We start from the raw sequence: 27,843 nt of genomic DNA, 5'->3' as shown, positions 1-27,843 counted from the left end.
AGACCCTGCTGTCCTTCAATGCATGACTGAAGATCTTCTCATGTTGGTGAGGTTAAGTAAATGTTGGAACAAAGAAAAAAGTATGGTCGGGTGTGGAACAGGCAAAAACGCTTGGAGACCCACACATTTATGGCTTCTTTGCATCGCAGTTCCCTTTCACCCTCACCAATATGCCAGCATCGTAGGTCTGAGCACAGAGAGAGAACGATTTTGCGGAGCGCTCTGCGACTACCGCGGAGCTACACCGAGAGTCCGGGAAGCTAAGGGCGGAATCTTTTCGCCTTCCCCCTTGCGCCTTCCAAAGGTGGCAATCGATCGTGTCGCCAATCGCGAGGCTTGTCAGTGTTTGCCTCGTGCCAGCGGAACATAAATGGCAGCGGTTACCTCCCCCGAGAGTCTTCCTCTCCACACTTCCACCTTCAACTTGTTCCCTCCACTACCGCTCTCTTAAACTATAAAACTTCTCACGAACTATAATACAAAAGACAATATATCTATCGAAGTCATGTACTACCAGCACGTTCTCTCTATTATCCTCATCGTCGTCGGCATGGCGTTTACGGCTCCTAGTCCGCATATCGGCATGATCAACAACGACAATGTCCGCGATGTCGGCGCCGTGTACTCCCAAGCAGAGTTTGCATCCGCGCCTACGTTCCTCCTCATGGATAAACAGAGCACTAGGTGTATTCCACTGTACGCATTCTCATCACTCTTCCATCGCAGTCATTGACGTGTTGTAGCAACAACGACGACATCATGTCAATCATGATCTGCGTCGAGGACATCGAGTGTAGCTTCTGGAAGGTGGGTTTCAAACGCATGTTCGAGATCAACTGTACAAACTAACCGTCAAAAGAACAAGGACTGCGGCGGCTCCATGTCGGACGAGGAAGCTGCCTTCACCGTCGGTTGCGGCGACGTTCATAAGCTTCCTCTACCACTGACTGGCACATACGGCTCCTACAAGTGCCAGCATGCACATCTCAACACCTACGAGTCTTCGAGCACTGTTAGGGTCGAGACTACTCCTCACGACCCCAACAACGATGTGCTAGGTCAGGTATGTACTCGCATTATCTTCGACGACACCAATCATTCACTGACCTTTTGCAGTGAATCTTGCTTCCGTCGTCTACGACCTAGGTATCTCGGTGTCAGTGTGATTGCACTACATTCGGGTCGGTTGATCTTACGACGATGGTGATCTTAATTTATTGGCCGCGGTGGTTCATCTCTGCAGGTCCTATCTTGGATAAACTTAATGGCAGTCATAGACGGTAATGAGTGGTGGTCAAGTAGCTTGGATTTCAGATATCGGCATCAACTTCACCTAACTAAATTGAACCCCTATCTTCATCTGTTAAGTCTTTGACCCATGCTTTACGGTGTTACGGCGGCGTGGAAGGTTCTAATGACATCCATGCCGTGTGGTGATCTGAAACAGCACTGTTCCAAGATTAATTTGCGCATGGAAGCTGGCATCGCACATCATATTGACTGCATATACGGTACGACCCAGACTCGGGGACAGTTACAGCGTTGCTTACATCAGATAGAACATATTGAGACCGCCCGCCCCTTCATGTATGGAAAAAATGGATATCATAGCTTAGTGTTCCCACGCGTTGCGCTTCTTCCCAATTGCATGGTCTCAACATCTCTACGCCTTTGACTTTTGACCCAACAATGATATCTGCATGCCCTCACTAAGCTGAATCCTTGGGCCTGGTATCTCGCTCATTTGCTCTCTCTTTGGTGTATCACCCAGCTTCTTCCACATGAGTTGCAGCATGATATGTCCCGGCGTGATGCCGGTCTGCTGCGATCCCCAACGGAACTGCCATAAAGGAAGAGATTCGTTGACAGTAGGGGCACGCTTAGCATCGTAATAGCATGCTACATCTCCGAAGCAGAGGAAGACGTATGGGAATCCGGTCTACGTGCGCATTAGCAGTGTCTTCTGGCGAACCAAGCTGGGAACGATACTTACTATGGTGTATAGCTCGTCGTAAATGTCAACGTTGCGCTCCGTACACGTCCACGCATAATCGCCTTGTCCGTAGTGACTGTCGACGTTCTCTTCTTGACTAGCGTCTTGGAATGTGCAGTTGCCATTGTGAGTGCTAAGAGTATAAGGGTAGTCATCCATGCGCTGGAATGTCCCGCATTCTTTCCCGCTCCCACTGTCATGGACGAATTTGCCATGCGCATTCAGGCATCCTACACTTGACTCTGGGGTTGCGGTGCCCCAGTTGTCGGAGGCTAAGACGTAGATGTGACCAATGCCGCTAAAGTCTGTTTGTTGAATTCCAGCGTATGTAGGGAGGGTGAGCGAGGTGACGAGCAGGAAAAGCGTGGTGGGGATGTTGGCAAACATGATGCGCAGACGTTGTTTTGCGTTCCGAGAGAAGAGAGACGAGGACGCAAGCTTTCAAGGTTCGGTCGGTAATTTTGTAGCGAAATGAATCCTACTCTGGGGAAAGCCAGTACCCGGGCTCTTTATATTGATCGACCGTAGCACAGCTCAGGCGTACCTTCCCACGCTATACAACAAAGAGCGTGCCTGGCAAACCCCTCGCGCCGTCTCTAGGAGCAAGCACTCACTAGGCTCCTTGGTGGAGAAGCGACACGCCCTTGCGAAACCTACCCCAAGAATGCTGCGGGATAGATTAATTTCCCCAGGAAACCAATTTCGGATCCCCTCCTCGTGATGACGGTAGACAAGCTCGCTTCCCACTCTGAGGAAAACGAAGTCTAGATACTCCAACGTTGGCGAATAGGCGAGAGGGAATATTCGCAAACCATACGGCGTGACCTTGTACTTAATATCGAACGTTGGGCCTTAATAGCATCGGGACGAATGTTGCGCGTATAGGACATCATGCTAAGAGCTGAGGAATGGTACAGATATGCACGGGTTTACCAAGGCGGACGCACCACGTGCCCAATCACAAGGAACATGGCGAATCGTTGGCAGGCAGAGAGATGAGGGATCGAAGGATCAGGCGTCGGGCGGACTTGGAGCTTGTTTCATTTAGCCAGGAATGCCGAAGCATATATGTCAGAGATCTGTAAGCGCAGGCTGTTGGAGAGCGGACGGAGGTGTCAGCGGAGGGACATTTGGGAAGCGGCGAGAGTTGCCGAGGCGCCAGTCGAGCTCGGACTTGGATGTTGCGCGCAAGCGAGGTATGGCGAGCAGCTGAAGTTCGTGTCTTACCCGCTCCATCATCTATGACCAGTCCGACTTCATGGCTTGAAGATGAGTACGAATCGGGTTCGACCGCATTAGATACAAAAAGTGGCAATAGTTGGACGAGAGAAAACAGAATAGCGACGAGTCTGACCCCGCGAGCGGCCTAATTGAACCCCCCCGAAGACCCTCAAACCCCGAACCAGTTCTTCCCTACATCACGACACCGAAGTCCGGGATGATAATGGCGAATGCTGGCCGCTCCTGTCGATCTCCCGCAAGATATCCACAAGCTCGCGCATCATCTCCGCTGAACCCAGCTTAGCGCTTTCGGCAGCATTACGCATCACTCACGAAGTCCGGAATAGCGCCTTCTCCTGGGATGATCAGAGCTAGTTCTACCGAGTAGATCTGGATCTTGGCGACTAACTAGGCTAAACTACGAACTCACGATACTGGCGGACGGGTCTTAAGAGCAGCGCATATGGTGCGTTTGGCGCCTAAATTCTTATCAACAAGAACATCTTCTCGTTCCATGGCGCCACCATGTTAACCGTGTTATGTCGGCCTACAGCTTTTTTGCCAGCCAATCCGTCACCTAATGAACATGGTACCATGTCGGTGTCCTTTTCAACAATGCATCAATGCATCACCGTCACTGCGCCTTCCGCTTAGAGATAGAGAGGTGTACGAATCTGTACGTCATTGATACAGATAAAATCAGGGCACTGCATATGAGACAAGGATTAAGTGTGGTGGGAAGAGTATCATACGTGGGCGGCAACAGTAACGAACTCTTTGGCTATAGCGACACGCAATAAGGTTGCTCTCGAGCCGAAGACTGAGATGTAAGTGTCACCTCATACCAGGGAAAAACTGAACACCCTGGAGCCTACGTCGCTGTTGGGCCACCTGCTTTGCACGTTTTTATCTTGATGTAGGCCCCAGGGTATTCAGCTTTTCCCTTCAATGGGGTGATGTAGAGCCAAAGAACCTTGCGGCGTGGCGTTGAGAGATGTACCGAGTTTGATGAGTGCGGACATACGCGAGGTGTGCCGCAGAGCTACTTAGAAAACCATGTGACTTTAGATAACGAATTCGAAGAGTGTCACGTTGAGAAAATCTTGTTCATTTGGAAAGCTGATTGCACTCTATCTGAGAAGGATGCAATGCCCATGCAGGGCTACAAGGAGAATAAGCCTAGCTAGAACCGGCTCGATAGAGCTTCTATCTTCGGGCCTAATCTTAGTGTAAAATAGGGCCTCATGGGATCCTGCGTCTCGAAACCTTGCGAGAGAAAAGATGTAAGGCGCTGCCGAGAACACCATAGTTTTTCCAGGCTTTATGACAAGCGTCTGCATGCCTTGATGTGCATTTCGAATGGCGATCAAGGGTAGACCATCGCTTCTTTCATCGCATGGGACACGCGACACTCCCGCTTTTGCTCCCCGAGTACCTTTTGACGAACACAGTCTAAGCAAAGACCATCCACCGCATCATAAATCTTGTCGAGCTCGGCTATAAGGGTAGCCTTAGTGTATCGAGCAACAAACTTGCAAGCACAGTTCGGGGTTGTGCAACTCCCAAAAAGAGTAGGTGACTCAGGTACGGCTCTAAGCTTGGACTTGATGATCAAGACCGAGTACTGATTGATGGGCCAAAGGTTGTTTCGCCTGAGACCGCAGATAAAAGTACCCAAGGCCTGCTTTGAAGCCGCACAAAATTCCAGCCCTGTCACAATCGAAGCGAATGCCGTAGTAATTTGCCTCTGGTAAACAATTTGACAAAGCAGTAGATGTTCGTACACAGCCAGAGGCAGGAATTCGTGACCATCCATGGCTTTTGTGACGCTGAAGATCGCGGTAGGGTCACGCACCAATCTCTGAGAGACTTTGAAGAACTCTCTCGGCAACTCGAGGAGATGTGTGGTAAGAAGCATCTTTTCGAAATCTGGAGCTTCGAGATCTTCGAGAAGGGCGCCAATCCAGATGATAGCCCATGAACGAACCACATTCGCGCAATCGTACTTGTTACACGCAAGCGCAATTTTGGACAAGACGGTGGCGGCGAGCTTGATGGGAAGTTCCGAAGTCTGCATGTGTGCGATCTTGCAGATCATGATGATGGACTCAGGATCGTCATCTGGAAGCGGGACAGTGCGTGGTGAAGCCGGCGAGAGATTCTGGCCTTCAGAGAAGCGGCCGTCGAACATAGCCGCAAAGACTGGTGAAGCGAGGCCGAGAACCACGGACGACACGAGGATGTTGCGAAATCCTTCTCCGACTCCGTCTCGGCCCGATTGGAGTATGACATCGCCTCTTTTTGCAACGATCTCTGCGTTGCCTCCGGTTGTAGGCATTGTGACAGCGCCTGTGTTGACGTCAGTAAACAATTGTCACTATCAGGTTAGTGATCACTCACCTTCAGACGTGCGCTTCCGTGGGATAGCCAGCGTGAAGACTTCGCCTTCTTTGAGACCGTGGTAGAACAATAGCCTCAATTTGCGCCCGATTGTAAAGTGTCGGGTTCAGAAGATGGAAGAAAAGACGGTGGTTGAGAGGGGGTCGCGACTGCCCTCTGGGTCGCGACCGGAGCTTGGGCTTATCCGCACTCACCTTCACTTCCTCTGTGGCCCGCACGCGTCTTGAGCAAAGGAGCAAGCCGCTAGAATTGCCGAGTGATGAAATAGTTCAAAATCATCAAACTGAGAACTTGTGATGAAGCGCATCTTCCATTCCGTTGCGGTATCTGTGTGCCGCTACTTGACTTGTTTTGGAGTGCTGTCGCCAGTCAATTGAGAATTGTCCGGGACTACTCATATGTTGAAGCCAGATCAACGATTAATATAGTACACCGAGAGTTACCATGAGCTCTTCTACAGACCGTCCGACTTTGGGATGGTGTTGCGGCATCATTGCCTATCCAGCGCCCATCTCACAACCGCCACGATGGTTAACACGGCAACACGTCAGCCTAGGGAAAAGCTGAACAGGTCTGGAGCCTACATCGACGTTAGGGCACCTACTTTGCAGGTTTCCATGTTAATGTAGACTGCAGACCTGTTTAGTTTTTCCCTTGTACGGGTGGCAATGTGAGAGTTCTAGACAACCTATTGGACGACGGGAGGGCTATAATGGAAGCAAACGCCGATCTTGTGGCACGGAGAGGTGATGACTTGATCTTTCAGCTGTGATGAAGGTGATCGAGAGGAGGCGGAGCTGCCGGAGAAGCTGTGTGATTAATACAACGATAGGCAAGAGCGGGACCGGAAAGCTAAGTCTCTTCATCGACAGAAGATGCCTCTGTGAGATGCCGGCGAGATGACACTATGACACCATCGGGTCCCTCAGCTACATCGGGAGAAGGGATGCGTAGTGTCATTCTGTGGATGTGGTGGGGGTACCTGGAGGCTGGAACTACCGAAACGCGAATTTGGCGCGCGCGCCCTTCCGAGCGAGGTTCGGCCGAAAGATAAGAACAATCTCCAGCCTACAACCGTCTAGACCGAGACAAACCCCCTGCGCCGACCGTCGACCTGGCTTCCCGCGAGTTTCGTCAGACGCAACGGCGACATCTCGCATCCGCAGACTGCGAGCTTGAACCGCTGCAGCTCCGCATTTCCTGTCCTGCCGCGGACAAAGTACAAAGCGGCGTCTAGATTGCTCGGACGCAAGCCCACTTTCCTTGGATTTGCCATCGCTAGCACGGGCACGACCTTCCAGAGATGCTGTGGGTGTGTCGTCCGAGCCCACAGTTCTTTCTGCGCGAGATGCATTTTCCTGTGGTCGCATACGGAGCTGGAGCCCAGCAAGAGCTCTGTGGACAGCCATTCGAACGACACTTCATCACGACCTTCGGGCCTCTGAGAGTCACGATACCAGCTCCGTAAACCATATTGATCCTTCCACAATGCCGAATTGAAGCTATTCGGGAGCTCTCCATATGGAGCTTTAGCGTACGCCAGTGAAGTGCCACTCCCAGGCCTCGATTTACGTACATTCTTGCTCGATCGGGTCAAACGACCACGCGCTACAGGAGCTACCGTGTTGACCCACGCCCACAGACTACGCTACGGGCTTCTCGGCGAAGCTTCGTGAGTATCAAACGGGTAAGCAGCTGGTAGAGCTCCCCTGGCGCGTCTGGGAGCTGATTCGCGCCATTGGACGCGACCCCGCACTATCAGCGATGCGAAGTAATTCCAAACACGACCGTCACACCCGCCGCGACCACTTGTCTGTGTGGGAATGTCGCATCACCAAGTGGGGATGACCGACCTCGTCTGCCTGGTGACCCAGGGATCAGAGGCTGAAAGTAGTGAGAAGATCGTGCGGCTGCTCGGCGGTATATAAAAGCCCCCTCACGAACCCCTCAATTGCTCTCACAACACCAACATTGTCCAGTGTAGCATCCGGTCTTCCATTTAACTTCTCTACCATACATCGACGTCACTTCGGCCCGCAAGAGGTATACCGACCCACGCACCCCTCACTTCCCCCCTGCCGGGACGATAGGCTGACATACCTTGCGTCAGGAATACGTACCATTCGTTGTACCTTTGCCGGCTTCTACTATATATCTCTCCCTCGGAGCCTCAATTGTTCTACTATCAGTTCGATAAGTCAAAATGGTATTTCTCCGATCTGCTTCTCGCCTTGCGCGCCCTGCCTCCTCCCTCCTCAGCGCACGCGCCGGACCTCGATTAACTTCGTCGCTCCGCCAACCGAATGCTTTCAGAACGCTGACCGCGACGGCTTCACAACAGGGCAAAGTTCTTCTCGTCCTCTACGATGTAAGTGTCTATGGTACTCCCAATGCGCGTTGGCATGTCTAACAACAACACTAGGGTGGTGTCCACGCTGAGCAGGAGCCTCGCATGCTCGGTACCACCGAGAACGAGCTAGGCATCAGGAAGTGGATCGAGGAGCAAGGCCACGAGCTCGTCACTACCTCCAACAAGGAGGGTGAGAACTCCGAGTTCGACAAGCACCTTGTCGATGCTGAGGTTATCATTACCACTCCGTACGTCAGAGCTACCCCGCAATGCCGCTAAGCGCCCCACATGCACGCGTCAAGCTTCGGCCGGACACGCTAAGGCTGCAAACACCATCCGAGCCAGCATCAGCTAACAGATCGCGATCAACAGTTTCCACCCCGGTTACCTCACCGCAGAGCGCCTGGCCAAGGCTAAGAACCTGAAGCTTGCCGTCACTGCTGGTATCGGATCTGACCACGTCGACCTCAATGCCGCCAACAAGACCAACGGCGGTATCACCGTCGCCGAGGTTACTGGCTCCAACGTCGTCTCCGTCGCCGAGCACGTTGTCATGACCATCCTGACCCTTGTCCGCAACTTCGTCCCCGCCCACGAGCAGATCGCCAAGGGAGAGTGGAACGTCGCCGAGGTCGCCAAGAACGAGTACGATCTCGAGAACAAGGTTGTCGGTACCGTCGCTGTCGGCCGTATCGGTGAGCGTGTGCTCCGCCGTCTCAAGCCCTTCGACTGCAAGGAGCTCCTCTACTTCGACTACCAGCCCCTGTCTCCTGAGAAGGAGAAGGAGATTGGCTGCCGTCGCGTCGAGAACCTCGAGGAGATGTTGGCCCAGTGTGATGTTGTCACCATCAACTGCCCGCTCCATGAGAAGACCCGCGGTCTCTTCAACAAGGACCTTATCTCCAAGATGAAGAAGGGCTCATGGCTGGTTAACACTGCCCGTGGTGCGATCGTCGTCAAGGAGGATGTCGCCCAGGCTCTCAAGGACGGCCACCTCCGTGGATACGGTGGTGACGTCTGGTTCCCTCAGCCCGCTCCCAAGGACCACCCGCTCCGCTACGCCCAGAACCCATGGGGCGGCGGCAACGCCATGGTTCCTCACATGTCCGGTACCTCCATCGATGCCCAGGAGCGATACGCCAACGGCACCAAGGCTATCCTCGACGAGTACTTCTCCGGCCGCGAGAACTACCGTCCAGAAGTGAGTAAAATTCTAAACCTAAACCATGTGAGACATACACTGACTTCGATCTACAGGACCTCATTGTCCACAAGGGCGACTACGCCACCAAGGCGTACGGTCAGCGCAAGTAGAGGAGCGATCTTCTTCAGCAGCCTTCTGTCTTCTTTGAGCGATTTGGCACGAATTTCTTTGTTTAGGCTTGGGCGTCGAATGGGTATTTCCGCCTACCTATGTACATGAATATATCCACTTGAACTCCAACTCCAACTCCAGCCGATGATGTGATGCATAAGAAAGGCCAAACTGTAGGCGAAGTGATGTGAACACCTCATACAAGCGAAAGTCCGAACACCTACCTCCTAGAAACCTACATTATCTCAGCATCTTATAGAATCTTAGCTTTTACGCTAATGTAGACGGCAGTGCAGTTGTTCGTGTTTTCTTGTATGAGGAAGGGTTTTATAGAAATCATCGATGTCGTGACAAGGACCGCCGCCTCTCGTCTTCATGCTCATCTTCACTGTCATCCTTGAAGCCTTCCTCCAGCTCACGGCCTAATCGCCGCTCTTCCTCCATGATGCTCCGGCGTTGTTCGAGGGCTTCTCTTCTCCTCTCATCGATGGGGTCAAAGCCCACCATGCCCTCTCCCTCCTCGTCGTCAAACAAGTCGTCGTCGTGTTGTCCGCTCCCATCCACAATCGCGCGCTGTCTGACCCAAGCGGAAGGCGCGAAGAGGTTGTAGAGGGCATCGGAGAGGTTCGTCCGCCAAGAGGACGGGAAGTCGGTCACGCTCGCGGGCATAGGCAGGTACTGGCTATAACGGCTTCGGTGCCGGCGCACAAAGGGCAGCACGAGGAAGACTAGCAGGACATAGAGGATGGCAGCGAGGAAGAGTGGTACGAGAATGGTCTGAAGGCGCATCGTCAGCCTCCACATGGGGTTGGTGTGCGCGGTGGGTCGCGTTATGCGCTCACCGCCCAAGCTTCCTGTACGTGACAGCTGTCACTCACCTTGAGGAAATGGGTAAAGCCGGCCATGGCTGTGGATGCATGTGCTAGTGAAGGTGCGTGAACTGGCGGAGCGCGTCCTTTTGATCGCCTAGGGCTGACGCGAGGCCGGGGCTGCTAGCCGTGGACGGTGGACGTGGACAGCAGACGTGGTGTTGAGACGTAGTGCGCCAGGTGTGAAGAAGGTGCGATGGGCGAGTATGCAGGTGCTGTGCCTGCTGCGCCACAGACTGGCGGGAGGTACTGGATGTGCCGGGAATAGTTGCTGTCGACGTCGAGGCCGATGGGAGGACGGCCGTCGCGTAGGCCGGCTAGGGGTTCGTCTGGGCATGGATGGCAGATGGCGCCACAACACGGACGTGCGCACGTCTCAGGAGAACGTCGGAGCCAATGCGGCCATGGCGGGTGGTTCGCGTGCTTGCATATCCACGCGGAGCAGCCCTGGCGCGCTGTAACTATGAGACGTGGTGAATCGGCGCTGTGGAGATGAAATGGCCGCGTCCCAGTCCTGTCTACTTGCCATGCAGTCACACGGGGGGCGCTAGTTAGCTACAGTATTCGGCAACTTCCCACTCCCTCTCTCGCAGCCGCATTGCTGCCACGACGGCGCCCCAGGAATTGCTTCTCACTCTCGACTCACCGCACGCAGCCCCGCACGCTCGTTTCAGGACTACACACGCCCGCTGAGGCAGCGGCATCGTCACCTGCGCCGCTGTAGCGAGGCGGGACGCATTGCTCCGCGAAGGAGGGGGACGCAGACACGTCGGGCGGCGCGCTCCCAAGGCGGCAGAGCATTGGGCATAGGCTCTCGCTATAGGCATGGACAGCAAGGGTCGGCAATCTTCCGCCGGCAAGTTCTTCGGACGACGCCTGCACAAAGACAAGGACAAGCACACGGGCGACGCCAAACACACGACCACATCCTCGACCGATAGCCCCCCGGGGAGCTCCCATGGCTCGCTCTCGTCACGACACTCACACAGACACTCCATCGGCGGCGCTTCGATAGACCAGCGGCCCGTGTCCATGACGGCCGAGGGCATCTTCGCGCGAGCTGGCCCCGTATCCTCCATCGACCCCCCGCGAGACGACGCCTCCAAGAACGCCGAACCGCTGCCGCACCACCTCAACAAGGGCGGCGGCGACTTCCATCAGTACCCCGTCTTCAACGCCACCGCAATGCCCCAGAACGGCTACTCCAACCCGGGGCCACCGCGCCCACCGCCCCATTCCCTCGGCACCACCATCGCCTCGAGCAACCCAGGCGACCGCGGCGTCTCGATGCAGCAGTGGGGCGCGCGCGGGAGCAGCAGAGACGGCAACTACTCATACTACGCCGGCACTGACTCCTCCAACAACACGCGCACCTCGTCCGACCAGGCGAGCATCTACAGCAATGACTCCAAGTCGCGCGGCAGCAACGTCTTCTACCCGCAGAACCCATCTCAGAGCACCATCTCCTCCATAGGCCTCGATGCCGGCAGTCTCCTTCCCACCGCCGTGTCCACCCCCCGCGACTCGCACCGCCATCTGCTGCACTACAACTCCTCCTCGCCTTCTGCGTCGCAGACCTCGTTCAACCAAAACACACTCAGCATACAAAGACCCCCAGACCATGTCGTGGAAAAGGAGTTCATGAATCTTATGGTGAAGCGAGGATGGAAGAGCTTACCAGAGCAGGCGCGGCGGCAGATGGAGGCCTACAAGATTGACAAGAAGTGGACCCTCGTCTACCAGGACAAGCTGGCCGAGTTCAAGCACGAAGAGAAGAAGCGCCAAACCCAGCGGATAACCTACGGCGGCCCCGGTGCCGGTGGTGGCCAAGACATCCTCATGCGCGCAGAAGAGGAGGGCTCACCCGAGTGGTATGTCAAGAAGGTCATGGACAACTCCATATCTATAAAACAGATGTCGAGTTTGGAGATCAGTCTGCGAACACAGCCCATTGCCTGGGTCAGGGGCTTCATCGAAGCGCAGGGCCAAATCGCCCTCACGAACGTTCTGGCCAAGATCAACCGCAGGAAGACAACAGGGCCGGCGCCTCCTCCCAGCGTCATGGCGCAAAAGGCAGAGAACGACGTCGAACGCGAATACGAGATCATCAAGTGCTTGAAGGCGCTGATGAACAACAAGTACGGTGCCGACAACGCCCTCAACCACCCGTCCATCATCCAGGCGCTGTGCGGCTCTTTGATCTCCACACGGCTCAACACACGAAAGCTTGTCTCGGATGTCTTAACCTTCTTGTGCCACTGGGGTAACGGAAGTGGACACGAGAAAGTACTGCAGGCACTCGACAACCTCAAATCGCAATATGGCGAAAGCAGTCGTTTTGATGCATGGATGCGCATCGTCGAAGTCACGGTCGACGGCCGTGGCAAGATGGGCTCCATGGTAGGCGCTTCAGACGAAGTCCGCAGTGGAGGTATCGGCGTAGAAAACCTGCTCATGGAATACGCCATCGCGACACTCTTCTTGATCAACATGGTTGTGGATGCCCCGGAGCGCGACCTGCAGCTCAGGATGCACGTGCGAGCCCAATTCACAGCATGTGGCATCAAGCGCATCTTCAACAAGATGGAAGGCTTTCAATACGATGTCATCGACAAGCAGATCGAGCACTACTTGGACAACGAAGCTGTCGACTATGAGGATTTCCTTCAGAAGGAGAACAGCTCCATAGTTGAGGGCGTCGAAGGCGAAGCCAAGGATCTCAACGACCCTCTGCAAATCACAGATGCTATCATGAGCAAGATTGGTGGCACTCGCGCGCAAGACTACTTCACGTCAGCTATGCAACACTTGCTGTTGATGCGCGACACGGAGAGCGAGGATCGATTGCGGATGTTCCAATTGGTGGACCAAATGCTGAGCTACGTGGCTATGGACCGCCGACTGCCAGACATGGACCTCAAGCAGAGTCTGAACTTCACTGTGCAATCTCTGCTCGACAAGCTGTACACCGATTCCGAAGCCCGACAGGTTCGCGATGAAGCAGTCGAAGCACGCCAAATCGCAGACTCGGCTATTGCAGAACGCGATGAGATGAAAGCGCAGCTGGAGCTGGGTGCAGATGGCCTGGTCTCTAAGCTGCAGAAACAACTCGCGGAACAAGAACGTATCATCGAGCTCCGTGGTAGGCAAGTAGAGACGATGAAGGCCGAACTAGCGGAAATGCAGAGAATACGAGCACAAGAACTGCAACGCAACGAACTGGAGACGCGAGAACTGTACTTGATGCTTAGGGATGCTCAAGATGTCGCAGCGTCGGCAGCGAAGAAGTCTGGTAAAGACGGGCTCGCTACCACTGATCCAGCTCAAATGCAGGGTATCATGGACCGCGAACGTCTGATGAACAGACTGGAGATCCAACTGCAACGAGCCAGGACACAAGCAACACTGGAGGGCAAGTCCCTGCAGATGCAGCCCAGCGAAAAGCTTAGGGAACTGCGAGAAAAGATGGAGGGTGACATGCCTGGCATGACCGAACAGGGCTATGGTGGCCTCGAAGCCAGCTCGTTCGGATCAGTTCGTGCCAAAAGTGGAGTGCCCCGCAGGAAGCCCCTCCCTGGCCTTCCTGGCCAGATTGGTGAGGATGCTGAGATGTCGGAGATGGACGATGATGACGCTGTCATTGAGAAGCCCCGTCTGATCCAGATGCACAAGCCAAAGCTCAGCACTTCGACAGCCAATGCCCTCATGGCGGATATCACGGCGAACGTCAAGCGATACGAAGACTCTGATGCTGAAGGGGATGGCGTTACTACAGGACCATCGCATCCCAGCCTCGAATCCGACTCACCAAAGACACCTGGCGATAATGAGGCACCCAAAGCCAACATCCCTCCACCTCCACCCCCGCCTCCTGGTGCGCTTGGATTCTCGAACAACATTCCTCCTCCGCCTCCTATGCCCGGTACTGCTGGACCTCCCCCTCCCCCTCCACCGCCGCCTCCGCCAGGCAAACTTGGCTTCAAGCCCGGAATCCCTGCACCTCCTCCTATGCCTGGAGATGGTAGCATGCCACCTCCTCCACCACCGCCACCGCCAATGCCCGGTGCCAAACGTCCTGGATTCATGCCCAAGGCGCCTGGATTTGGCGCTGCCCAACAATTTGCTCTTTCTGGACCACGACCAAAGAAGAAGCTCAAGGCCCTGCATTGGGACAAGGTCGACCAACCTACTACCACTGTCTGGGCTACTCGCGGTCTCAGCTCGGAAGAGAAAGAAGAGAAGTACCAAGAGCTGGCAAGGAAGGGTGTTTTGGAGGAAGTTGAGAAGCTCTTTTTGGCAAAGGAAATCAAGGCGATTGGCAAGAAATCTGGCAAGAAGGACGACAAGAAGCAGATCATCTCTCGCGACCTCATGCACAACTTCCAGATCAGTATGGCCAAGTTCTCATCGTACGGAGTTGAGGATATCGTAAGGATGATCATCCACTGCGACAACAAGATCTTGGATGATCCTGTCACTATGGAGTTCTTGCAGAAGAACGACTTCTGCGATATTCCCGACAACACCGCCAAGCTCATGGCACCCTACTCGAAGGACTGGACTGGACCCAATGCTAGCGAGAGCAAGCGTGAACAGGACCCGAACGAGCTCACAAGAGAGGACCAGATCTACCTTCTCACTGCCTACGAACTACATCACTACTGGAAGAGCAGGATGAGGGCGCTTGCGTTGACTCGCACGTACGAAACTGAGTACGACGAGATTTCCAACAAGCTGCTGGAGATCTCAAGGGTGTCTGAGAGTCTGCGTGACTCGTCAAGTTTGATCAGTGTTTTGGGTCTCATTCTCGACATTGGTAACTTCATGAACGATGCCAACAAGCAAGCCAGTGGATTCAAGCTCTCTACTCTAGGACGACTTGGCATGCTCAAGGATGACAAGAACGAGTCCACATTCGCCGACGTCGTCGAAAGAATCGTTCGTAACCAGTACTCTGGATGGGAAGGTTTCACCGACGAGATTAGCGGCGTTGTGACAGCGCAGAAGATCAACGTTGAGCAACTTCAGACCGATGCTAAGAAGTACATCGACAACATCAAGAACGTCCAGATGTCGCTAGACTCTGGTAACTTGTCTGATCCGACGAAGTTCCACCCAGAAGACAAGGTCGCCATTGTTGTGCAGAGGAACATGAAGGAGGCTAGGAGAAAGGCAGAGCAGATGCAGGTCTTCCTTGAGGACATGCAGAAGAGCTACGATGACATTATGGCGTTCTATGGTGAAGATCCGACCGACGACAGTGCGAGGAGGGATTTCTTTGCGAAGTTGGCCAACTTCGTCCAGGAATGGAAGGTAAGTCATCACCAACCCCCTGTTCTTATGATCACGATGCTGGCTTTGCCCGGCTTGGTTATACGTTGCTATGGATTAATTGCTAACTTGTTTGTAGAAATCCAAGGAGAAGAACACCGCACTCGAAGAGCAACATCGTCGCAACGAGATTTCCATGCGTCGCAAACAAGCGCAAACCGCAAACCCTCTTTCTCCCAACGCCCTCTCTTCAGACTCCGATGCTCCCAAATCACCCGCATCCACCGGTGCTATGGACGACTTGCTGCAGAAGCTACGTGCTGCTAAGCCCGAAGCAAGAGACCAACGCGATCGCCGTCGTCGCGCCCGCTTAAAGGACAGGCACCAGGTACGCGTGGCTAGTGGCCAGAAAATCCCAGAGATCGGCGTCAACATGGAAGAAGGCGCAGAGGGTGCCGAGGGCGATGATGAGAAGAACAAGCTACTCAGTCCCACGAGCGAGACTGCGGATAGTGAGGCTAGTAGCACCGCTGGTCCTGCAGCCGCCGCCGCTGCCGGTACCGCCGAAGCAGACATTGCAGACCGCGCTGCCGCCATGCTGGAAGGTCTCCAGTCTGGAACTGGCCTGAACAAAGATGGATCATTATCTGTCAGGCGGAGAAGAGAGAGTGCCGACACGGAAAGACAACGAAGGAGAAATCGACGCAATCAAGCTTCAGCCAAAAGCGAAGACGGAGGCATCTTGAGCCCGACTGCTATACCTGAAGAGGGTGAAAGTATCATCGACGGTGATGGCGCCGCCGACCAAGAAGGCGACGAATCTAGAGATCCCACGACGCCAGTCACAGTCGTCCACCCACCGAGTCCGGAATCAAAGGGGAGAGATCTACCCACGCCACCGCCGGAGGAAGGCTGAGAGAGCTACGTTAATACCGCCACGTTGTCACGTATTGGGGGCGCTGCATGCACTACCATCGTTGTTGTAGCAAGGGAAGCCATACATTTTGAAGGGAAGGGAAGGAAGCCAGTTGGGAAAATAATTTTCGCGATAGCCCCATTTTCGACTTCGATACCCGATCGCCTTGTTTTTTACTTTATTTTGTCATTTTCTCGCTTGAGCAAACTATAAGCCTTTTAACTTTTACACATGGCTCTCTGCTGTTTCCTTGTTTTGTATTGTAATACATCTGGAGGGACCTACTAATGCATCGCTTGCGTCCTTGTGATGTTCGCTGGCGTCGTTTTTTGTTTGTTATTGTTACTGTAGGGAAGGTGACGGATAGGTATGTTTGGATGATGGGATGGATGGCTCGGTATGGGTGGGTGGATGGGGAAGGAAGGTTAGATATCCTGGGGAAGGTACGATGGGGGTTATAGGAATTATGTCGTCATCTTTGTTTCTTCGTCTCTGATTATGTGATTTGCCTGCATGGGAGCGTGGGATGGATATGGGTATTATCGGTCGTCCTGGTAAGCCATGTTCCGTCTCTTGCGGTGGACCGCTCCGTCCTGTTTATTATGGAGGATGTTAGTATGTCGACACGCCGCCGCTTCTTTGAGTAGTGTGAGGAGGGTGCAAACGCAGGCAGACGCGCTAGCCTGGTCGAGCCTTGGGTTTCATTTCTCATCATTGCCCGCACGGACTGTATCGCCTCCTGCTCACCGGCTCTCGCTATTAGATACAACAACATTGACTTTGACGTTGCTCGATCCACTAAGCCGTCACCGGATATTGCCACCGCCATGGCTTACGACCGACCCCTGCCAGCCAAACGAGAACCACTTTCGTTCCAGCGCTCCGGACGTCATGAAGAGAAGCTCAAGACGTCGCAAAATGCAGTCGAGAAGATTCTGACTACAAGAACCCACAAGAGAAATATGGTAGCTGCGAAAGAAGGAAGCGTAAATTGTCGTGTTCGTACCGTTGTCATTACCGAACAGCCCATTCTAATGCTTGAGGCCTGCATCAAGAAGCAAGGCTTGTCCCAGGGTACCGTGTTCGATTTCACGTCGAAGGAGGTAGCTTAGGCCGCTCTGGCTGACAATGACATCGAAAATAGACGAAAGAACAGATATGTAGATGATGGATTCATGGTTTTACTGCATCGTTATATGATTGTAGTAGGACGCATTACTGAGTACAGCCAAAACCAGAAGAATACTGTGGATGCTGTCAGAGAACCGAGACGCCTACATCAACATCGTTATTCTGATTCGCGCACTTTGTATCAGTGGTGCATTCTGCAGAAGGTCATTTTCAGTTTCTTCAGAGTATGAGGACATGATGGGTATTCGTGAAGTGTTTGAATTACTAATGACATCGTACTACTGTGTCATACTACCCGCCGCCTATCCTTTTGCTAGAACATGGTATATATAAGAAAACATGACTAGCATGTACCATCAAAGAGAGTCGTGAAGTGCCCATAAGGAGATAATGAAAAGGTATCGTAACGCCCGAAAATGCTCACATCGTACAAATTACCCACACCGTCTACCACTTGAGGCGGTCGAAGAGGTTGCGGCTCCTGACATCCCTCTTCTTGCTACCACCGGGCAGCGCACTTGTGCAGTCGATCAGGTCTCCCTTGTTCTCAACACCAAGCATGCTCATCTTGACCATTGCGCTTACGAATGCTGAGTCCCACATACCCTTGCTGGCGGCAAAGGCGATGAATGGGCCGGCAGTCAGGGGGTTCTGTGCAAGGCTCTTGTCGGAGGGGAGTGTGAAAGGAGCCCTGCCACGCATGGTCTCGGAGTAGTATTTGTTGTCCCAGGTGCCGACAGTGGAGTCGAGGGCAGAGCCGGCTTTTGAAGGGTCGGTGAAGCGTTGTTTGGCGGCGGTGTGGGCGCCGATGAGAGCGGCGAGGTCGTAGGGGGAGAAGCCTTTTTGCGCTGGAAAAGCTGTTAGCTATGAACATGTTGAAGACTAGAGATGAATGCTTACCAAAGAGTCCGACCAAGTCCTTTGCATTGGCGTGACCGCTAGGTAGAACGCCGAGAGCATTCGCCTCGCTGGAGTCCTTGCGGCCAACCTTGACGGGAATAGTGGGTCCTCCAGGACATGTCTTGACTGCATGTGCGGCGGCAAATTGGATCAGATCGGCAACACCGACCTTGGTTTGGGAGGCGACATTGGCAAGGTTACCGCAAAGGCGCTCCATGCCGCGGTTCTCTTTGTTCGAGCACTCGTTGGCGAGGATGAGAGAACCGTCGCATGCGCCGTTGAAGCAGTCGTGGAATGAAGATCGGATAGCAGCGCGCGCAGCATCTGTGCATTGGCCGTCCCCGAGGAATTGTTGGGTGAGGGTGGAAGAGATTTGAGTCCAAACAGCAGGGCATTCTTGCGCAGGTTCCTTGCCGCCGCCGCCACCGAAAATGCCGTCGAATATGCCGAAGATCTTTGCAATAGTACGCTTCTCCTGTACTGGTGCTGGGACGGTCCAGTCTTCTTCCCGAATTGTATGGTTGGCGTAGGCCTGGGCTGTGCTGGCAGCCGCAAGGCCAGAGATAAGGACGTTGCGAATATACATTATGTGTGAAGAGAAGATAATGGCCCTATCGAGTGAGTGTCTAGTAGGATGAAGAATAAGATAGGATAGATGAGAAGTGCCGAGAAGCGAAGAGCGAATGACTGTGATGACTGAGATGATAATGGTAAGAAGAGAGCGATGAACATTTCTTCTTATACACTGTAACATGTTTCTAAGAAGCGGCAAGAATAGCAGCCGCGACTCATGCTTACATCTAGCACTGTATGAGTAGCTGTCTCCTCTGACCCTGATTCCCATGGGTAAGCGTTGAGGAGAGGTGCTGGAATAGATGTGACAGGCCACTAGAGCAATGGTGAGGAAGACCCACCGCTACTGTTTTGGGAGTACGGATATACGCCACTATGTGACCGGTGGAAAGCTCCTGCTTGAAGCGTGACATGTTTTAGCGAACATGCCAGTTATGCTCAAGCTTACGATGTGGTTCCCGGTCATTCACCTCACGAGATGTGGTGCATCTGCTCATGGTCGTTAATCATCGTGCCATAATTCGCCAACTATGCGTGGCACTCATGTAGTGGATCTCACTCGCAGCAGCTTCAGAGTGGTGAGATGCATGCAATGCTGCCGGTACTGCATTGTGCTGAACAACATCGATACTGCTTTGCAGAGCCTAACCCTCCGATGAACGCTTTCTGGTGTCGCATTAGTAAACGGACCGTTAGTTTGGAAGGTGATACCCCTTTCTGGCGAAACGAGGGAGTTCTAAAGAAAGATGTGGGGGTGTTGTTTATTGTTTCAAGACAGCTTCAGACTAGTGAACGTGGAGGAACTGCAGTGCCGATAAACGATGATCAACACGGCCCCGCGGTTTGGGCCATGGACGCCCTGCGTTTGAGGCGCAGGGCAGGGCTTGGGCCTGACCATATGAAGTATAGAGTCGCGAAGTGGTTGATAATGGGCTAACGTTAGCGACTTGAGGTTCCTGGCATCGGTGCGGCTAGCACGTGTCGCGCATGTTCGCTTCGCCTTCGGCAGGTAAGCTTGTAACTAAATACTGCCGGGTGGCAATAAGTCTTTGTGAAAAGAGGTCGATAGAGCTCTTTCGACGTTGCCAATTGATTGGGTAAGGTGGAGACTGAGATCCGTTCGTGTTTGCAATCCTGAGCTTCGGGGAGGAAAGGGCGCGCCGTAGCTCTCGCGCAGGGTCTTTGTCGTGCCCTGTCAGCTGTTAGAGATACAACCTGAACTCCACAACCAATTATCTCAGGCCCAGTAGTCGGTTTCCTGTTTGACGATGCGATAGCGCTGATGGTGTTGCGGACATGCATGTCGGAGACCCGAAAGTGGGAATCCCTATAAGGATAGTCCAAGAAGGCGATCCTCTAGCGAAACCTTCTCTTGCCGAATTGCACCCTTGCAATTACTCATGACCCACCAACCTCGCGAACGCAACTACGCTTGCGACTCAAGCCCTCTGCGTCGGGCGATGGAATACCTGGACTGGACGAGCAGCATGAGGCCATCGAACGAGGCGGCGCTATCGGCATACCGCTTATCCATGAGGCGCGCTCGTTCACGCTACTGAAGCAGTGGAAATGTCACCATCTGGGCAGCACCACCACCGCATCGAGGTCGCGACATGCGATGTGGTGTCCGAATCACACGCGAAAATCCGCCCATGTCGTACGGAAGGCGAGACCTACATCCACGCCTATCCCTCCATCTTCGAGACAAACGCCACAACCTCTGTATGGCTCCGCATTCAACCTCCGGGCTCTTCCGCCTCGCACCGCTGGCACCTCCCCGGTCAGCTATCGTAATACATGAACAAGTGTCGGCATGGAGTTGGATGATGTAGTTGGACAGCATAATTGGGGTGTGTCGAGATGCGGATGCTAGATGGGTGAGATGTCACAAACTTGCTCTCACAAGAAACGGCAATGAGGAGAAGGGTGGGGTCATTGCGACGGCATTAGTGCTGACAATGCAGGTCGGTGTCGCGCAATTTAATGGGCATGCAGAGATGCAATCAAACAGAGACTTGAGGAAGGATGAATTAGCTGCGCTGAGCGTTGAAGCGCGTGTCCACGGGTTGAGGTCCATCGCGGTTTCCTGTCACGCGAAGTCGCGTGATTCCGCGTTTGTGGGAAGGCGCGACCCACCCTCGGCAACACCACAACAGAACTGGGACGACAGGTAAGTGCTATGGGATAAACAATCAAGCAGAATGCATTCCTGCTGCAAGAACCCCGAGAGCCGCTGTAGCAACGTGGGCACATCACAGCGCTAGTGCTGACGACCTGGCGACCCACGATGCATTTGCTCAAAGATAACAAGAGTTGACTAAGTCACCGCTGAGCGCGCTCAAGAGGGGTAAACAGCTCGTTTGTGCGACAGTGCATATATCGGAAGGAGCTCTAGTATGCGACATATCACAAGTACCTCGCGACACCATACCACAGGCCCACCGCGACAGCCACAGCAGACGCGCCCAGCGCAGTAAAACTGCCTTGTTGAAGCGAGACTTTAGACCCCGAAGACGTGAAAGCGTCCCAATTCCCGTACGTCGGGAACATACACTTCAACGTAAAATCTGTTTGCGAGCGACTACAGATCATATCAGTACCGCGCATCTATTGGCAACGATTGGTCCGGAGATGGAAGACTTACGGATACATGGTCGAATTATAACCCTCCTCATCCATGTACCAACTCCGACAACCCACAAAGACGGTCTTTTCCAGATCTTTCTTCACACCCTCAGTCCATGCCATCACGGCCTGTTTCTTCACCTCGATATGGTCTACCTTGCCGCCGAGGATGGGTTTGATCATCTTCAGAATATACGAGACCGTATTTTCACTCGTGAGTATGAGTGAGTGATGGCCATTCGCCGTGTTCGGTCCAACAGCGATGAAGAAATTCGGGAACCCATCAACGGCCATGCCCATATATGCAGCCGGGCCTCCACGCTGTTTCCATACTTCTTGCAAGGCTGCTCCGTCGCGACCGTAGACTGAAAGTGGGTGCAACCAGCGGGTCGCCTCGAAGCCGTTGGCGAGGATGATGACATCAGCATTGATGCGCTGCTCAGCGGATGCAGCATTCCCATCGGCACCCAGAACGAGCTCTTTGCCATTCACAGCTTGAATAGGACGATTGGTAAGCGTGAACTTGGAATTCTGCATGCTGGGCAACCACTCAGTATCGAAGACGCGTCTCTTACATCCATACGGATAGTCTGGCGTCATGATATCATGGTACTTTTCCGGCACGATCTCCTTCATCATAGCCAACTGTTGTTTCTCGATCGCAGCACGCCATTTCTTGTGTTTCATTTGGAACACGGTTGACCAGATGACTTCCACCAACAGATATATCAGGACGCGGTTTACATACCCGAGGAATGGAAGCCACTTGTAGACTGTGGGTGCGTACCTGGCGTAATTTTCTTTTCCGAAAGGCTCAGAAAGCCGTGGCATTACCCAGGGTGCTGACCGGCCGATTTGAGTGAGTGACTTGACTTTGAAGGGCTCCTTGAGCAGTGACGGCACTATCTGCGCGGCGCTGCAGCCGGTTCCGAGTATTACTACGTCTTTCCCGTTGAGATCAATGTCATCGCGCCATCGCGCGGAGTGGAAGACGTCGCCTTTGAAGGTACCGCGCCCTTGAACGGAAGATGGCCATGGATTCGGCTCTACAAGGATTCCCACACAACTTATCACTGCTTTGGCGCGCACGACTTCTTCATGCAGGTATACGGACTCGCGACCGGAAGCAGTTGCTCTGTCTTCTCGATCTCGGGTGCTAAGATCGCCGGTACCAGGAACCAGGTGCTGGAGTGTTACTTCCCATTGCGCGTCGGCCTCAATCCAACGGAGTTCTTTTACGTCGGTGTTCAGCTGGATGTGAGAGGCCAGTTGATACTTTTCCGAAATCTCGTTGAGATACTCGCGGAATTCTTCGCCGGTGGGATACAAGCGTTTCGAGACGTAGTTTGGTGCGAAGGAGAAAGAGTATAAGGAAGTAGGCCTTGTGATGTTCAATAACTGTCGTTAAAAGCCCTCACAATATCGCTTACACATCGCATTGCTTCGTTACAGTCAGTGTTGTTTCAATTGTCCTGCACGATAAGACTTACTACTCCTGGGTACCGGTTGATCCACCAGGTTCCTATCACCGACCGTCAATCAATGTGGTCATGACACCGCTTTTTTCAAACCTACCTCCAATACCAGACTGGCGATCAACAATCTTGAATTCTCTCAATCCGAGCTTTTGCTTCAGTTGACTTCCAGCAGCAATACCTGTTGCTCCCGCCCCGATGATCAAGACGGGGTAATAAGGTGTTTCGCCTTTCTTTCCGTTATTCAGGCTCGTCATATTAGAAACTGGAACAAGAAGCACAATACGGAAAAAGACATTTATAGAGATTCATGTGCCTATGTGCGCGACTGCTAACACGCGGATTTGAAAGCAGGGCGTTGGGCGCCTGATGCCGGTGGTAGATTAGCCGCAGGCGTGAATCCATGCTGCAATCTAACTGCTCGCTTCCTCGTTTGATTGGTCATATATGCGGGCGCATCCACCTTGGGGCGTAGGATCATGTTCCTGCAGGATCAAAGTTTTGACGAGACGGGACGAATGCGCCGTTCGGCGTCCGTGGATTGCGTGGCTTCCTCATACCGAGGAGGTTGAGGCACCACAACTAATCGTGGACGTGGTTTGGAGTGGTGAATTGAAGAGCTGGAATGACACGTCTCGCTTCTTCAGAAAGTTCTGATGCGGTGGTTGCCCTCAGTCCCATCACAAGCTTTCACAAGCATGTCAAGATACAAGACACGAGGAAGCTCATCGTCAATAACATCGTGGATTTGACCCTGGCCAAGGACATATGTCAACCTAGCACTCCCATACCACTATGCAAAAGTCCATCGAGGATACCCTTGCAATGCCAACCAACAATGCCAACATCCCGAGACAAGCTACCAAACCGCGAGCAACGCCATCAAGAACATGCAAAAACTACCTTCATTTCCCACCAAAGACTCTCTTTATATCCGCAAACTTGACAGGCTTGACAAGGTACATGTCCACACCTGCCTCTTGCGCATCCTGTTGATCCTGCGCACTCGCGAGTCCAGTCAATGCGACGATATGCGATTTTGGCAAGCCATTCTTGCTCTCGAATTGGCGGATATTACGTGTACTTGTCAGACCGTCCATGACGGGCATGCTCAAATCCATGAGTATGAAGTCGAAAGGGCGGGCTGGCGGTGAAGAAGACATGGCTTCTGATTTGTAGGTTTCGAACGCTTCGAGACCATTGGTAGCTTCCACGTAGCGTAGGTTCTGCCGTTTGGCGAACACGACGAGGAGCTTCAGATTGATGGCATTGTCGTCTACGAGGAGAACACGTGGATTGAAGTATTCACCGCCTTCACTGTGGGTGGGGCTCAGAGGGGTCGTAGTTATTGGGAAGGGACGCGGTGGCGGTGGGGAAGGGTATCCGGCGGCCTCGTCAGCCTTTCGTGTTGATACATCTTGTGGGAACATGTCACTGAGACTTCGATGAGCCGAGGCACGAGGCGGTGCAAGAGACTGAAATTCGGGCTGCACTAGCGAGGAGCTCATCGATCGGCTGATGGGTCGCTCATTGTTGTGTTGTGAGGCGCGTTTCTGGCAAGATAGAAGTGTACGGGCGAGCTTTCGAGGTCCGCAGCTGTTCCTGTCGTCAGTAAACTGGTCTCAAACTTGCTTAGGGAATACTCACGGCTGTGTAACTATTTCAATGATCCAGCCAAGCGCTTCGATTTGTCTCGCAAGCTGAGTCTCTGCTGCTACTTTCTCTGCAGTATCTGTACAGACGCAAACTACTCCTAGCGGTGATGTGTTATTGCGACTAGCATTCGAGCTCTGCATCAATTGGTAGAGAGAAGGCGAGTCGATGAGCAGAAAGTCGATGTCAGTGACCGAGATGTCAGTGCTGGCGTGCTTCGAGGCGACGATCTTCATGTCAAAGTTCTTGCAAGCGTTTTCCATGGACTCCTTGGTTTTCAGCCCCCGCTCGCCACCTTGCGTGTCAGTCATGTCGCATACGATGGAGACAGATGTGCCCTTCAGCTCTTGGGGTGCTCTGACAAGAGCATGATCTTGGTGGGCGTTCGCCTTGGAGCCAATGGGTAGACGTATGCTGATCTTGATGACAGTACCAACGTTGTGCGTGCTCCTTACTTCAATCTCGCCTTTCAGGGATTCTATGATCTGCTTGACGATCGAAAGACCCAATCCGGTACCGGAGCTGAAAGGGTCTTCTTGACTGAATGGCGAAAATAACTTTGTCCGCTGGTACTCCTGCGACATTCCCCGACCGGAGTCTTCCACACTAAGAGATAGGTCCATGAAGTTGGCGGAGCTTTTTTGCTGTATCATGTTGATAGCAATATAGCCAGAGTCGGTGTATTTGAGCGCGTTCCCAAGTAAATTCATGACAATGCGTCGCAGAGCACCAGGCTGCGATCTCACGATCCAACTGACATATGGGGCTACGATCAAAGACACAGCGACAGAGCCATGTGTATCTCTGCCTGCCACTTCATTGCTGCTATTCGTGTCCTGGAGGGATGTTGTCGCCGCCTTACTCTCAGCTTGATCGTAGATCGCGGCTCCTTTGATGTGATGTGTCTTCCTGAACGTGTGACCAGCACACACAGTGTCGCAAACTTCCTCAACTAGTTGTGCTAGATCGAAGTCGGAAGTAACACCAAGAATCGAATTATCAGAAGGCTGTCGTTTGTTTCGACCCAGGCTTCGCTTGTTCTGACCAGAGACTTTCTGTAGTTTGTTGATTTTTGCGTAATCAAGCACGTGATCTATCGTATCGAGCAGTGTCTTGCCGCAAGTTTCGATGGAAGACACCAAAGACTCTTGGTATGCCGATGCCACCGTCTCGCGTAAGAACTCGACAGATCCAAGAATACCATGCAGCGGCGAACGCAGCTCGTGTGATATAGACGCAATGAATGTGGTTTTGGCACGATCCGCTTTCTGCGCATTGAGTCGTGCTACTTCGCTGGTCACCGAGTTTCCGAATGCTTGGAGATATGGGAGTTCGTTATCCGGGCTCATCAACCTTCCAGCTTGGGTTGTCCAGATAAAGCCGCCTGCAATCCAGCGTTCCGTAGCCGGACACCAGAGTGGCAGGAAGATAAGGCTCCTGACCTTTGGCAGAACTTTAAGGAACTCGGTTGGGATGAATCTTTCTCGCTTCTTGCGCGGTTTCTTGGTGTTAGCGGCGGGTTCGTCGACTGTACGATCGGACTGTTCTGTTTCGGAACGTTCAGACTTCTCATCAGAAGAGTTTATGCCCATGCCATCCTCGTTGTAGTTGAAGAACTTCCCGTACGGATATCGATGGATATAGCGTTCCATGGCAGCTTCGTTGAAGCTGAAGTCCGTGTGTACCAGGGCCGCATTGCCTTCACGTAAAGATAGTCCCACGACAGGACAGGCCTTACTGTCAGTCCCATTTGCATCGGATACGCCATCCGCGGCGACGACTGTCTGTTTCTTGTGCCTTCGTGAAGCCGTCGAATCGCCGGTATCAGTGTTGTGTGTCGCACTCTCGTCGCTACTACCGGCCGTGCGATTGTAGTCGTAGAGATGGGTTCTTATCCCAGCGGTCGAAGTATCGAAGAAGACGACACCATCGGCCTCAGTGCTTTCGCGGATTATACGAGCGGCGCTGTGAAAGATTCGAGCTGCGTCGGATTCGGGGTCACGCTTGCGGTGAGCTTGTCTAGCAGGTACAGACGTGTTGTGGCCTTCTTCTTCGTCAAGGGCTAGTAAGCGAGCGTTCTCGGTCTGCTTCTCCATAGTGGTGGGCCGGTTGCCTTCTTCTCGACTGTCCTGTAAAGAGGAGCGCTCGATGAACTGAGTCAAGCCGCGTACCATGCGCTCACCCTTGTTGCGGTCCATGCTGTCCTTGGCCAGCTCGAGGTGCTCCATGACGGCGGCGGAGACATCTTGCATGAAGCGCAATTCGCCAGCACTGATGCCATCGCGAGGCTTCTCATCAGATACAGCATAGACGCCGATGCGGTGGCCTGCTTTGGTAATGATGGGGACGCCTGCGTAGAACCTCACACCAGGCTCACCCTTGACATAGTCCCTATCGGCGAATCTAGCATCTAGTCTGCAATCAGGTATGACCATGCATTCGCCAGTGTAGGTGCTCCCATCGTCCTCCTTTGCCGTGTAGGTCGAGGAGAAGGTGTGGTAGCAGACAGCATCGGTCTTGGTCAAGATGGCATTGCCCAGCCAGACCTCGTCTTCGGGCTCCTCGGCGACAGGTTTGAACAGCGAGAGGGTGCGCGTGGCCTCGGCAAGAATGTACTGGTGGTGCGAGTCGATCAGCGATACCATTGCTCGCCGGGTGTCAAGTCGAAGCGTGGCGAGCTGCGCAAAGGCAGTCAGGGAGCGGTCCCTTGACGTTTGGGGTTGGAAGCCAGAGTAGGTCAGGCCTTTACCAGAACCGTCGGCAGCGTCAACCAGGCTCTGTGCATCGAGCCATGGGCGGTAGTACCTGTAGGCATCCTTAGCTGCAGCCGACGCGCTTCTATCGCACAATTCAAACCTGTGGAGATCGCGCTCGCGGGCTGCTTCTGGCCACGAGTAGCCCATGGTTCTAGTGTGTTCGTGGGGGACTCAGCATGTCCTTCTAGTAGTATCACAGTACAGCAGAGTATCAGTCCCAAGGGAGAGGCACAACGGTGGGGGGTTTGCGACTGGCAGCGAGGGTGCTTGTCCGTCCCTCTTGCAGGCGAGTGGCTGCCGCTGTCGTCCATTTTGAGTGACATAGTAACTACATCGGTGCTAGGCGGCGGATATCCTGCTCCGCGGGTCATTCCAAGGCAATTGCATTTCTTTTG

At 53.4% G+C, this 27,843-nt stretch overlaps 9 protein-coding genes across 9 annotated transcripts; 3 read left to right on the top strand and 6 right to left on the bottom strand.

The window, feature by feature from the left end:
* Positions 1 to 505: 505 nt before the first annotated feature.
* Positions 506 to 1,119, top strand: J4E93_003903 (uncharacterized protein; the record flags this gene model as incomplete). Its single annotated transcript, XM_049341833.1, has 4 exons — positions 506 to 696; positions 744 to 807; positions 860 to 1,063; positions 1,117 to 1,119. 4 exons carry the CDS (start codon positions 506 to 508, stop codon positions 1,117 to 1,119), a joined length of 462 nt encoding a protein of 153 aa, XP_049201338.1.
* A 544-nt stretch (positions 1,120 to 1,663) lies between these two features.
* On the bottom strand, positions 1,664 to 2,380 carry J4E93_003902 (uncharacterized protein; the record flags this gene model as incomplete). Its single annotated transcript, XM_049341832.1, has 2 exons — positions 1,664 to 1,939; positions 1,994 to 2,380. The coding sequence occupies 2 exons, from the start codon at positions 2,378 to 2,380 to the stop codon at positions 1,664 to 1,666; spliced, it is 663 nt and encodes a 220-aa protein (XP_049201337.1).
* Positions 2,381 to 4,666: 2,286 nt separating this feature from the next.
* Positions 4,667 to 5,552, bottom strand: J4E93_003901 (uncharacterized protein; the record flags this gene model as incomplete). The annotated part of the gene is made up of 2 exons (XM_049341831.1): positions 4,667 to 4,711; positions 5,070 to 5,552. 2 exons carry the CDS (start codon positions 5,550 to 5,552, stop codon positions 4,667 to 4,669), a joined length of 528 nt encoding a protein of 175 aa, XP_049201336.1.
* A 2,265-nt stretch (positions 5,553 to 7,817) lies between these two features.
* Positions 7,818 to 9,278, top strand: J4E93_003900 (uncharacterized protein; the record flags this gene model as incomplete). The annotated part of the gene is made up of 4 exons (XM_049341830.1): positions 7,818 to 7,982; positions 8,037 to 8,212; positions 8,337 to 9,165; positions 9,222 to 9,278. The coding sequence occupies 4 exons, from the start codon at positions 7,818 to 7,820 to the stop codon at positions 9,276 to 9,278; spliced, it is 1,227 nt and encodes a 408-aa protein (XP_049201335.1).
* A 337-nt stretch (positions 9,279 to 9,615) lies between these two features.
* On the bottom strand, positions 9,616 to 10,184 carry J4E93_003899 (uncharacterized protein; the record flags this gene model as incomplete). Its single annotated transcript, XM_049341829.1, has 2 exons — positions 9,616 to 10,056; positions 10,158 to 10,184. The coding sequence occupies 2 exons, from the start codon at positions 10,182 to 10,184 to the stop codon at positions 9,616 to 9,618; spliced, it is 468 nt and encodes a 155-aa protein (XP_049201334.1).
* A 789-nt stretch (positions 10,185 to 10,973) lies between these two features.
* J4E93_003898 (uncharacterized protein) lies at positions 10,974 to 16,335 on the top strand (the record flags this gene model as incomplete). Its single annotated transcript, XM_049341828.1, has 2 exons — positions 10,974 to 15,461; positions 15,559 to 16,335. 2 exons carry the CDS (start codon positions 10,974 to 10,976, stop codon positions 16,333 to 16,335), a joined length of 5,265 nt encoding a protein of 1,754 aa, XP_049201333.1.
* Positions 16,336 to 17,913: 1,578 nt separating this feature from the next.
* On the bottom strand, positions 17,914 to 18,952 carry J4E93_003897 (uncharacterized protein; the record flags this gene model as incomplete). The annotated part of the gene is made up of 2 exons (XM_049341827.1): positions 17,914 to 18,314; positions 18,367 to 18,952. 2 exons carry the CDS (start codon positions 18,950 to 18,952, stop codon positions 17,914 to 17,916), a joined length of 987 nt encoding a protein of 328 aa, XP_049201332.1.
* Positions 18,953 to 21,579: 2,627 nt separating this feature from the next.
* Positions 21,580 to 23,296, bottom strand: J4E93_003896 (uncharacterized protein; the record flags this gene model as incomplete). Its single annotated transcript, XM_049341826.1, has 4 exons — positions 21,580 to 22,945; positions 22,995 to 23,005; positions 23,055 to 23,086; positions 23,140 to 23,296. 4 exons carry the CDS (start codon positions 23,294 to 23,296, stop codon positions 21,580 to 21,582), a joined length of 1,566 nt encoding a protein of 521 aa, XP_049201331.1.
* A 648-nt stretch (positions 23,297 to 23,944) lies between these two features.
* J4E93_003895 (uncharacterized protein) lies at positions 23,945 to 27,595 on the bottom strand (the record flags this gene model as incomplete). Its single annotated transcript, XM_049341825.1, has 3 exons — positions 23,945 to 24,635; positions 24,687 to 27,497; positions 27,549 to 27,595. 3 exons carry the CDS (start codon positions 27,593 to 27,595, stop codon positions 23,945 to 23,947), a joined length of 3,549 nt encoding a protein of 1,182 aa, XP_049201330.1.
* Between the last annotated feature and the right edge of the window lie 248 nt (positions 27,596 to 27,843).

The sequence above is a fragment of the Alternaria ventricosa genome (genome assembly GCF_023758065.1).
Source record: "Alternaria ventricosa strain BMP 2768 chromosome Unknown scaffold_5, whole genome shotgun sequence".
Taxonomy (NCBI): Eukaryota; Fungi; Ascomycota; class Dothideomycetes; order Pleosporales; family Pleosporaceae; genus Alternaria; species Alternaria ventricosa.
The sequence above is the reverse complement of the archived record's forward strand: the minus strand, read 5'-3'. Positions and strand labels throughout refer to the sequence as shown.